The sequence below is a fragment of the Mustela nivalis genome (genome assembly GCF_964662115.1).
Source record: "Mustela nivalis genome assembly, chromosome: 8".
In the NCBI taxonomy this organism is placed as follows: Eukaryota; Metazoa; Chordata; class Mammalia; order Carnivora; family Mustelidae; genus Mustela; species Mustela nivalis.
Window position 1 is genome coordinate 116267126 of NC_139027.1, and position 12043 is coordinate 116279168.

The 12043-nt window shown below is 41.1% G+C and overlaps 1 protein-coding gene across 1 annotated transcript in view; it reads right to left on the minus strand.

Annotated features, from left to right (window-relative positions):
- Window positions 1-12043, minus strand: part of TMC2 (transmembrane channel like 2) — a gene marked incomplete at both ends in the record, with an annotated part of 63954 nt that overhangs the window by 15682 nt on the left and 36229 nt on the right. Inside the window, 5 exons of the mRNA XM_082743013.1 lie at window positions 236-303; window positions 3051-3179; window positions 5230-5379; window positions 6872-7051; window positions 9847-10035. Coding sequence (XP_082599139.1) covers window positions 236-303; window positions 3051-3179; window positions 5230-5379; window positions 6872-7051; window positions 9847-10035 — 716 coding nt within the window. The remainder of the gene's footprint in view (window positions 1-235; window positions 304-3050; window positions 3180-5229; window positions 5380-6871; window positions 7052-9846; window positions 10036-12043) is intronic.

Genomic DNA, 12043 nt, shown 5'->3' on the forward strand with positions numbered 1-12043 from the left:
GGCTTCCTCTGTTCCTCTCCTTTCCTCTTTATCCGTGGTAGCCCATGAGTAGGCCATGATATGGTCCTGGTTCTCATCTTGTCCTGTCCTCTATCTGTCATCTGAAAGGAGGCAGTTCAGAGAGGCCTGAGGATTTGTCTAACCTCTTCCCCCAGCTAGCTGGGAGGCCAAGCCTGAGATTCCAGTTTTCTGACTTCCCTGATGAGGTGGTCCCCAAACAAAACGCATAGCTCACCAGATCATTCCTTGGTTGAAGATCAAACCAAGTACATTTCCACTAATATCAAACTCAGCATATGACGGCTGCAGGGGAGGCAGACAGAGAGAAAGGAAGCTGTTAGGCATTAGCTAGCCTCCATGACCAGCCAACTGGCTAAGCCAGGGACACTCACTCCATCCCAAAGAGCCTGCTCTGGTGATCTGAGAGGAGCCTTGGATTCATGGTTCTGTTTCTTTAACACATTTTCTACATTTCAAGGAAAGTTTTGAAATTCTTGAAGTTGAAAGTTTTTCCAATTACTTTTTCCATTAAAAAAGTGAGAGATTTTAACCTTTTAGGGCCTGCAGACCAAATGTGTATTCTTGGGAGGACCCTGGCCCCAATGAGAACATTTTATCAATGCTCTAATCAGAAATTTACCTTAAAATTATAATCAAGGAATAAATCTAATAGGTAACCAAATGCAAATAGTTAAATGAGGGATCAAATGATAGTTTTAAAAGCAAACAAGCAAACACAATAATTAAACCACTCCTCCACCTGTCTTTTCTCCTTATCATTTTCCTCTAGTCTGAGAGTAGTTCGTGCAAAGGAAAGAGCTCAGCCAGACTCTGATTTTCAGAATGTTGGAGATTTGTCAACTATTTGAAAGACTGCAGATTGTGTGAGCACTGGGGAGTGAGGGGTCCTCAGGCAACATGCTTAAATCGACTTCCCCATTTGTCCTCTGGAAATCGAAGTCAAGAGAGACAGAGAGGAGGAAGAGGAAGAAATTAGGAGAGAAAGGAAGGTCAGGCATGGATCAAAGGAGGAAGAGGAAATGTGCATTTTCCAAAATAAATGAGGGTTTAGTCTTGGGACCTTAAAATGAAATGTTTAAAAATATTTTTGAAAACTTCTCATCTGCTGTGTTTTGTGTCCTGGTTAGAAAAATTGTCCTCACCCCAAGATTGTAACGTTATATATGGTATCTTTTAGACATTTATGATTTAATTTTTTGATGATGAAAACTTTGATGTACCTACAATTTATGTATGTAGATGAAATGGGTGAGAGATATAGTCCCTTCCCCCAGTGGTCAACCAGTTGTCTCCACCCTTTGTTATAAAATCCTTTCCCATTGGATTGAAAGACTGCCTTTATCTTAAACTAAATTTCCACATAGATTATTTCATATAGATTGTATTTCTGGATTTTCTATTCTGTTCCATTGATAACTTTGGCTGTTCCTTAGTACTAGTTTTAATTATTATAGCTTCATAATATGTTTTAACATAATGGTAGGTCTAGTCCCTTTCATTTTGCGGTCTTAAAATTTTTCCTGGCTATTTCTTCATGTTTATTTTTAGACTGAAATTTAGTATTATTTGGGGATATTGTTAAACTTATAAATTAATTTGAGGGCAATGACATCTTAGCAGTTTCCTTTTGTCCTATTAAAGATGGCATCTTCTTTGAACATGAGGTTCTTTCAACCTTGTTCTCGGACGAGATTATGAAGTTTTCCTTACTGTGAAGAGAAGTTGAGTAGGCTTGTGCAAAATTGTGGCTGGCGACTAAAAGAAAAAAAAAATGACAGAAACCTGTACTGCAGTCCTTACCTAGGCCAGGTACCTTGCTGCAGGTCATGATGAAGATGACATGGGTAAACAAGATATGGAGATCAGTTAAGGGGTAGTGCCCCTCCCAGCCCCCAACAACAGTGACATAGGGACAGCGAGTGAGGTGTTGTGGAAGAGACACACACAGGACAGAGGAAGCCAGACATTCTGCCTTATCACAGAAGGCCACTACAGAGAGGAGATGACACACATTTAGAAAAAGCAGTTTCCCAGGTAGGGGAGGAAGAAGAGTATCTCAGGTGGAGGGAATGAGTGCAAAGAGATTATCAAAGCATAATCCAGAAGACAGCACCAATGGTTACTATGTGCTTGGTTTGTCCCAAGACTTTCTGAAACATTCAGGTCCACCTGCCCTCTCCCACCCCAGGATTTCATTATAGTCTCAAAAATTAAAAACTACCGGGACGCCTGGGTGGCTCAGTTGGTTAGACGACTGCCTTCGGCTCAGGTCATGATCCTGGAGTCCCGGGATCGAGTCCCGCATCGGACTCCCAGCTCCATGGGGAGTCTGCTTCTCTCTCTGACCTTCACCTCGTTCATGCTCTCTCTCACTATCTCTCTCTTAAGTAAATAAATAAAATCTTTAAAAAAAAATTAAAAACTACCATTTCTAGGCTGCCTGGGTGGCTCAGTTGGTTAAGTGTCTGCCTTTGGCTCAGGTCATGAATCTCAGGATCCTGGGATCAAGCCCTGCTTCAGGCTCCCTATTCAGCAGGGAGTCTCCTTCTCCCTCTCCTCATCCCTCGTGCTCGCTCTTGCTCTCTCTCTCTCAAATAAATAAATAAAATCTTAAAAAAAAAAAAAAAAAGAAACTACCATTTTGTCTTATCCACTTCTGTTACCATTCCTACACCTTGCTCGGTATGGACTCCAAAGGAGGGTGGTCTTTGCCTTCCCTAATGAGAGTTGATGCCACTTTGGCATTTCTCTACTACCATCTGCTCAGTACCAAAGCATGTGATCTACCCTTCCCATAGGCCAAATGTGAGATAGGAAGGTCATACTGTTAATTACATGGGGGAAAAGTGGAGTTTCCTCTCGGAAGGCAAATAGGTCACTTAAAGGAAATAAAGATGAAATGCTTCACTATTTTGCAGAGCAGAGACTGGCATCAATTATCCAAATAAATGCCCAAGAATGCATCTGACTATATCAGATAGGATGGTTGAGACCCCTCTCTGTGGGATGTTCAAGAAATGGTGACCTACAAATCCAGCCTCCAGGTCCCAGCACCAACAGTAGTTCATGAACCGGACAAAACAAGCCCGCAGGAAGTCCCCCAGCAGGATGGTGATGTACGTTACCAGCATGTCAGACACTGTCAGCCTCATAAATTCCTGCAAGGGGCAGCACAGGAAAAAAAAAAAGCATGGTCATGGTCAAACCTCGTCCATTTCTCCCAGCTGACTGCAGCCATGCAAAGTCTTCCCTACCCACTTGAATCTTTTCTGTGACCTGCTGGTTCTTGGTGGCACAGAGATGGTACAGAAAAAGGACCCCAGGCTTTTGGAAAATCCTTATTTTTAGTTCCCAGTTACCAATCATCTTTTGCTTTTGGAATAGTCTCTGAGCCTCTCAAAGCTGATAGTGATAACAACCTTGCAGGGTTATTGGGAAGCTTAGCAATTATGCATGCAAATTGCCTGGGACATTGGCAATGCCCAGTGTATGGCAGTTATCAGCACTATTGCACAGAGAGAGGATCTAAAAGGCTCCCTCCTTGCTTCCTGCACCTCCTCTGAAATGTAGCTGCCCCCAGCTACCACTGCATCTGACCATCGTCCCTGGGGACAAGAGCCAGCATTCTTCATCTCCTGCTAATTGGATTTTTGGCTTGTCATACAGAGATAATAATGCAGGTTTTTTCATGAGGCACATAGTAGAAGAGCCAAAAGCAAAGTTTTTCTCTGCTTTATAGAGTGTATATAATTTATTAATTTAAAAAATTGGAAAAGATCTACCAGGCATCATCACAACCTTTAAGACATCCGTCTAATAGCCTTGGAGTTCCTTGGGGGCACAGGGTCTGTTTTATTCATTTTTGTATCCTTCAAGATGATTAATGAATGTTTGCTGGATGAACGGCTGATGAGTTTTCAGGATTATTCCTCAATAAGAATTCAAGTTAATGCTCCTAAGTATCAGACAAATCAACATGTATCAAGTCTACTCTTCTGTGCAAGGTGATGCTCTGGGACCTGGGGTGGAGGCGGTGAAGGATACAGGTGAGCAGGATGTAACAGCTCAAACCCATCATTACTGACATGTTCAGAAAGAGACAAGCTTTAACCAGTGTTGGGAACAGTGACGGGCATTCAGGGAGGAGGGCAAGAGAGACATCTTCCAAGGGTCCGAGACAGGACATGAGAAATTCTATTGCAGAGTATTCCAAAGGAACCACGTATGTAATGGACTCTCTTTTGCCTTCTAAGGAGGGTGGGTTTTATTGACTTGAAGACTCTTTCTCTATTATACCCTGTGATGGCTTTAGAAATGCAGGAGCTCGGGAAGCTGGATTGCTTTGTACATGAATGTACAAAGGAGGAGGATTTCAAGAATATGGGGGGAATCTGGACTAGAAGAGATAAGAAATGGTGAGTCTGAGCCCTCCACGGAGGAACTAGGGAAAAAAGTCTCCTAGGACCCCACGGGAAAGAAACTCTGCTACAGGAAAATATCTGCTGGTGGATTTATAGGCAATGTTTGATGGGCTATGTGATACATCCCTTCCTTCATTGTACTTCACCACCCTCAGTTAAAAACACTGCTGTCTAATGCTTTGTGTGATTGGGTTCTTCAGGGAACCCATGAAGAAGTAATAAACTCTGCATCTCAGTGTGGTGGCATAGGAAAGAAAGCCCTGGGCAGGAGATGGAGTTGAGGAAGAAAGAACAGCTGATCCCTGTGTTACCTGAAAATACTTCAAGTTTCTGCCCAGGAAGGCAAAGAACATTAGCCTTTGAAGTCCATACTATGCAAGCTACTGGAATGGTGGTGACAGTGCATAAGGTGAAATGGTAGTTGTTAATATTTGGGACTAATGAAAACCATCAATTCTCTTTACAAAAATGCACAGATGCATATATGGACACGGATCCTGCCTCCAGTTTTTAGGAGTATTTATTCCTTATTTTGAGATGGAGAACCATAGGCTTTCAGTGAAATCTGAAATAAGACTCTAAATGAATCCAAGTGGTATTAGACCAGTGAATGGAGCATGTAGAAAAGTATGTGGGATGCTGAAAAAAAATGGGAAAGAGAAAAGGTAAAAGTTTCCTAGGAAATACTGGCTTGACATTTTGGTGTCTTAAAAATAGAAACATCCAGAAAGAAATAACAAAGAACTGAGAACAGGGATCACTTTTGCAGGACAACGTAATTACTCACAATGCCCACTGCTGTCTCCCAGCAAGAACCCCGGGGCACATCTGCAGGGTGCAAGGGTGGCCGGGGGACACTCTCGTTCCAACCCGAGGCGTTGTAATAGTTAAACAGAGTCCAGTGAGTGATGTTCTTTATTGTCTCTTCATTAGAAAGCTAGAATGAAAGATGGAAATGTGGGGTTGGAAGGAGCCAGGGATGGTTCAACTGTTTCCAAGGGAACAACAATTAAAGCTAGAATATGCCACCAGTCTGCCACCTAGCCTCTGCCTTACCTTTCAGTGGTCTCTACAGAAATGCCCTCCCCAGCCTTTCAGTCTATACAGAAGAAGGGGCATTTGGCTGAAGTCCTTGGGTCTTTTCCGTGAGATTTTTTCTAAGTTACTATCTGTCTGTCCATCCATCCATCCAACCATCCATCCAATCATCTATCATCCAGTGGGATGCTGATCATTCTTCTTTTGAGAGTAATGTTTTTCAGGATCTATTCTAGGCATGTAAGGTAGAGATGACACAAGAGAGAAAAAGAAAGACAGGCTTCCCTCAGAAAGTTCACAGTCTGGAGGTGAGAGAGGTGAACAGACAATTATAGAATAGAGTGATAAGAGCTATGGGAAATATTCCCATGGGGAATATGGGACCAAGGAAATCCATATCAGACCATGGGGCCACAGAGAACTTACTGGAAGCAATGACATCTGAGACAAAACCAGGGAGGATTAGTCAATGAGTTAAACATGGGGAGAAGAGTGGAGAGACAGGCAAGAGAAAATTCTGTCCCATGGAGGAAGTGTGAGGTTCAAGAGAGCAGAAGAGTTCACTGGGGTAGGATGAAAGCCAGAGATGAAGGTGGAGGGGTAGGCAAGTTACTTCCATGCTTAAAATCTTCCAATAGTTTTCTGTTAAACTCAGGTAAAAGTTCATACAGCTCCGTAATGAGAAGGTAGAGGTGGGGAAGAGGACCATCATCGTCTGACCCTTTCCTTGGATTCATTTTCCCCTTCTTCCCTCCACTCTATTCTTTGCTATCCTACAGTTCCTTGTTTGCACCAGCTGTTCCCTCTGCTTTTTCCAATGTCTGCTAAGACTCCCCAGGTTGGGTGGGGGGAATTCTGGAGTCCCTCCTATGGACTGTCATGCTTCCCTGGGCTTGCCCCCACTGGAGCACATGCCACAATATGCTATACTGAATGAGTCTGTCTCCCAGCCGAGATGTAAATATCCTTGGGATAGGACTGTGTCTTGCTGTCTGCTGTTCCCTCAAGGCCTGATATAGTGGGTGCTCCATGACCGTCTAGTGAGCAGTGATGGAAGGTGGGGTCAACCATGAGATATCATGTCAATAGACACTTACTTTATGGCAGCTATGATGCAATATAGGAAAGGCTACAGATAAACTATTAAGGATACCAAATGACATGTATATGATGTAAAGAGACTACCTAAAAAAAAGACAGTAATGACCTGCAACAAAACATTAACAATGGTTGTATTTGGGTAATAGGATTCTGGGGATACTTTTTTCTTCATTTTACTTTTCTCAATTTTCCAAAATTTCTTTAATTAATAGGGATTATGCATGAGGAAAATATAGCTGAAAAAGGAAATCTCATGGGCACCAGGGATTAGAGGAGTTTGTGGTCTTTACCTTGAGATGAACATCATCCATCAGGGCCAAGAGAAATGTGTAGAGGTTCCCCAAGAAGAGTGCAAAGATGCGTCCCAGCTGCCACTTTAGTCCAATGCGCGGGTGATAATTCTCCAGAGCAGCAATGGTTTCAAACAAAGGGGGACAAAACATACCAAGCAGGGACATCACAATTTCTACCTGAGAAATCAGTAAAGCCTGGATTACTTGGGTCATCTGTATCACTTGTTTGGTCACCATCTCTGTACTCCCTAGGGCCATGCATCTCCATCTCCTTGTTGCCCCCTCTTCCACCTCTGGAGATGCCCTCAGGACTCCACAACTTACTGTGTGACTGTGACTAAGCTGCCAACATGCCTGGAACTGTCAGCCTATGTCCCAGACATCATAATTGCTCTGTGACTGGATGCTGTCATGATTGTTGCTATTAGTATTGATAAAAATGGCAAATTTTCTTTGAGAAATAAATGGGTTAACATATGGAACAGTTCTTTGTGTTCAGTCAAAGTCATGAGCTGGGCAAGAGTCACTCTGGTAGCTCTTATCTCAGGAGCACGGAAGACAGGAAGCTGAGATCACAGAAGGGAACTAACAGCAGAGGGACATGGTAAAAAGTATGGCATCTGGAGTCAGTTCTCTGGGTTTGAGCTCCAGCTCTAACCCTTGCTGGGTTTGTAACTTAGGACAAGTTACATAACTTCTTTGAGTTTCTTGTTTCTTCACATGTAAAGTGGGAATGACAGTTTTTTATTGTGAGAGTCAGATGAGATTGTGGACATAAATATGCTAGCCTGGAGCCTGGTAAGCACTAAATTTGGCTCCAATTTTGGGAGAATCCCGACTTGTATAACTGAACCTGACCATGGTAGAATATTTTTTTTTCTTCAAATAAAACTGCTCATCTAGTACAGAGTAAATCTTTGAACTGCTGACCAAAGTGCAGGTGGGTCGACTCTTCTGGGCTGGTTCTGACACCCTTATACTCTATCACACTGTCTGTTGACTTGGCTACTCATCACCTTCACACATGTTCATGCAGTGTTTCCCACCTGGACAGCCATCACTGTGGTGCATCACTGCACCACATCCACCACCGCCCTTCTTCACATGTGTGTTTAATGCATAGCCGAATTCCTGCCTTTCCCACAAAGTCCCCCAGCCTCTCCAGCTCACATAGAACTCCCCACCTGGCACACATCTGTAAACCAAAACATCTTAGTTGATCACTATTCCTGCCCACTGCTGTTCATGTTTTGGTTTATTCTTGTCAAGTCTGCTTCCTAAGGAAACTGCAATCTGCTTAAGGGCAGGATCCATCTCAGGCATCTTTTGTATCCCTCTCATACCTTAGTGATCTGATGTTTCAGATAAGTTAACTGTAAAAGCATGTAGCTTAAAAACATTCATTCTGATTATTGCCTTTATTTTAAGAAAAGAATTTATTTATTTATGAGAGAGAGAGAGCACAGAGGGAGAGGGAGAGGGAGAAGCAGATCCCCACTGGAGCACGGAGCCCAATGTGGGGCTTGATCCCAGTATCCTGGGATCATGGCCTGAGCCAAAGGCAGACACTTAACCACTTGAACCACACAGGTGCCCCATTATTGCTTTTAAACCATAGCTTTAATCCATTTATATTTATTGTAATCACTGACATTAATCTATCTGATTTTATGCTTTATATTTGCCCTACCAGTTGCACATTTCTTTTTCTATCCTTTTTTGCTTCATGGGAAGAGATAGATTCTTTTTTATTATTTAATTTATCTAGCTCATGATTCTGTAGATCAGTAATTTTTCTCTGGGCTTAGGTAAGTGGTCTTTTGCTGGTCTCATGTGGATTCATTCACATATCTATGGTTCAGATGGTTGATGACTTCATTCACATGTCTGCTAGTTGACTGGCTGTCATGTAGAGTGATGAGATAACTGAGCAATATGTCTCTCATCATTCAACAGCCTAGTCTGGAACTGTTCACATGGTGGAGATCTTAGGGTTTCTAAGAGGGTAAGTTCCAAAACACAAGCATTTTTCAAGTCTACTTATATCATGGTTGCTATTGTCTCATTGTTAAAGCAATTCACATGGCTAACCTAGCTGAATTCCAAGGGTGGGGAAACAGATTCTACCTCTTCATGAGAGAAGCTAGAAAATCATATTGCAAAGAAATATAGGAATATAAGATGGGGAAAAACTTGTAGCCATTTTGCTAACTACTAAAGATGTTAAGTTCCCAAAAGAGATTTATGGACTCAATATAACCATAGTGAAACTTTAATGAGTTTTATTGTGGATCTTAATGAGAGAACTCACTTTACCAGATATCAAGACATACTTTAAAGGCATAGTTTATCAGTGTATTTCTTAGGGCAGGAACAGGTAAATAAATCAGTGGTATAGAATAGAGAGCTCAGAATCACACTCATACATGAACAGATACTTGATTTAACTTTATACTTGATTTATGACGTATGGCACTGTAGAGCTGTGAAGAAAGGATCACCTTTTTAATAGCTGGTGCTAAGACAACTTATTATTCAGTTGACTGACATGCTAATTATAATCCAGCTTTAATAACCTATAAGAGACTAATAAGACGTGACTCTTTTTTCAAATTTTCATGCTACTTTACTGGAAAGGGATGTGATTTCACTTTTTAAATACGTCCTATAGGGTGGCTCAGTCATTGGGTGTCTGCCTTTGGCTCAGGTCAAGATCTGGCCTACTGGGATTGAGTCCCACATTGTGCTCCGCGCTCTGCAGGAGGCCTGCTCCTCCCTCTCCCACTCCCCCTGCTTGTGTGCCCTCTCTTGCTGCGTCTCTCTCTGTCAAATGAATAAATAAAATCTTAAAAAAAACCCCAAAATATGTCCTATAATCTAGATTTTCAATAATTCAGCTGAATTGCATAGGAACCAGTATAATTTTCCATGTTTGCTCTCAGCATTCACTTCTACAGAGATGGCCTTTTTACCTCATTTCTTTCATACCAGCTGACATTCTGCATTTTGGAGAATTCCTGGGATCGCTTCACCACAAAGTAAATGAGGTACCCACTTCCACACAAACAGCAGATGATAAGAAAATTGGCCAGGACCCGGAGAAATCTTGTCAGATGAATATTTTCTTCTTTGTTACTCTCTTGTTCATCCACTATTGATTCCTTAATGTGTGGAAATAAGATGTGAGTAAGGACAGGCTAGGAACAAATTGGGTTCCTGAAATGACTGCTTAGTATATTATCATAAATGAAGTAATCCAGAGGAGGGGCTGCAGAGCACTGTTGCCTTATGGAGAATTTTCTTCCTTCCTTCCTTCCTTTCTTTCTTTCTAAGTTTTATTTATCTATTTTTTGATAGAGAGAGAGAAAGAACACACAAGTGGGGGAGGAGGGGCTAAGGGAGAGGGAGAGAGAGAATTTCAAGCAGACTCCTCACTCAGCATGGAGCCCCACATGGGACTCAACAAGCAACCCAATCCTATGACCCCAAGACCATGACCTGAGCCAAAGTGAAAAGTCCAGTGCTCAACCGACTGAGCCACTCAGGCGCCTCAAGAATTGTTTTCTTTCAGAAGATATACCTTGTTGTTATTCCCATTTTGGTACACGTGATAACAAAAGCTTAGATTTATTGAATACCTACTGTATGCCAGTTGTGGTGCTAAACACCTGTTTTGTATCACCCTCATAATCCCAATAACAAACCAACATAGTTATTTCTATTATCACCCATGTCATAGATACTTGGCCCAGAGAGATCTCAGCAACTGTCTGACTGGGATTGTTTTAAAACTATAGAGCAAATAGATTAAAATGACATGTTAACAATACTGAGTCTTCTAATTCAGGGGCCAGCAAACATTTTCTATTCTAATAGTAGGGCCACCTGGGTGGCTCAGTCAGTTGTGTCAAACTCCTGATTTCAGCTGGGGTCATGATCTCAGGGTTGTGAGACTGAGCACTGCATTAGGCTGCATGTTCATTGCAGTGTTTCCTTGTCCCTCTCCCTCTGCCAACTTGTACTCTCTTTCTCAAATAAATAAATAAATGAAATCTTTTAAAATTTTAAAATAAATAAATAAATGAAATCTTTTAAAATTTTAATTATTTTTAAAAGATATTTATTTATTTATTTGACATAGAGAGACACAATGAGAGAGGGAGTGGGAGAGGGAGAGCAGGGAGCCCAATGTGGGGCTTGATACCAGGACCCTAGGATCGTAACCTAAACAGAAGGTAGACGCCCAGTGACTGAGCCACCGAGGCACCCCTAAAATCTTTTTTTTTTCTTTTTAAAGAGCCATTATAGTAAATAGTTTTGGCTTTGCAAGCCATGTGGTCTCTTTCACAACTACTCAACTACCCCATAATACATGAAAGCAACCACTGACAATATGGAAATAAATAGGCATTGATTTGTTTCTATAAAATCTTCTTTACAAAGTAGGCAGCAGGTTGGATTTGCCCCTGGACAATAATTTGTTGATACCTGTCTAATCTATTTAGGGTTTCTTAATTTCTTTCAGAAATGTCTTATATTTGTTGTTGTTAACTCTATTCTTAAGAATTTTATGTAGTTTTATTGTAAATGGAATTAAAATTATTTTCTTTAAAAAATAAAATAATTTTTCTTTATAATAATAATAATATAATATAATAATAATTTTTTATTTTCTTTTTAAAAATTATTTTCTATTTTGCTGTTGTATATAAAAATATAATAGTCATATATATATTTAATTTTAATTTTAATTTTAAGTAGGCTTCATGCCCAGCATGGAATCCAATGCAGGGCTTGAACTCATGACTCTGAGATCAAGACCTGAGTTGAGATCAAGAATCAGATACTTAACTGAGCCACCAGGCACCCTTAGATTTTTTTATAGACTTTACATCCTGCATCAGTAACTCTCTATGAAGACAGAAATAGTTCATGGTGGACCCAAGACAATAAATGAGGTCTCCTGATTACCTAAGTACTGGGAAGGAGACTTTTCTAATCAATGAACAGTTACTGTATTCAGGTCCAGGTTTAACTAATTTATCAAGCAGTTAATATACACTAGCTCTGCAGTTTTCATATATGCTCTGTTATATAAAGTTATTATCTCTGGTTTTAATAGACTCAGAGAAAAAGCCTTCACCTTGCCAGATGTTCAAAGTGCTTCAG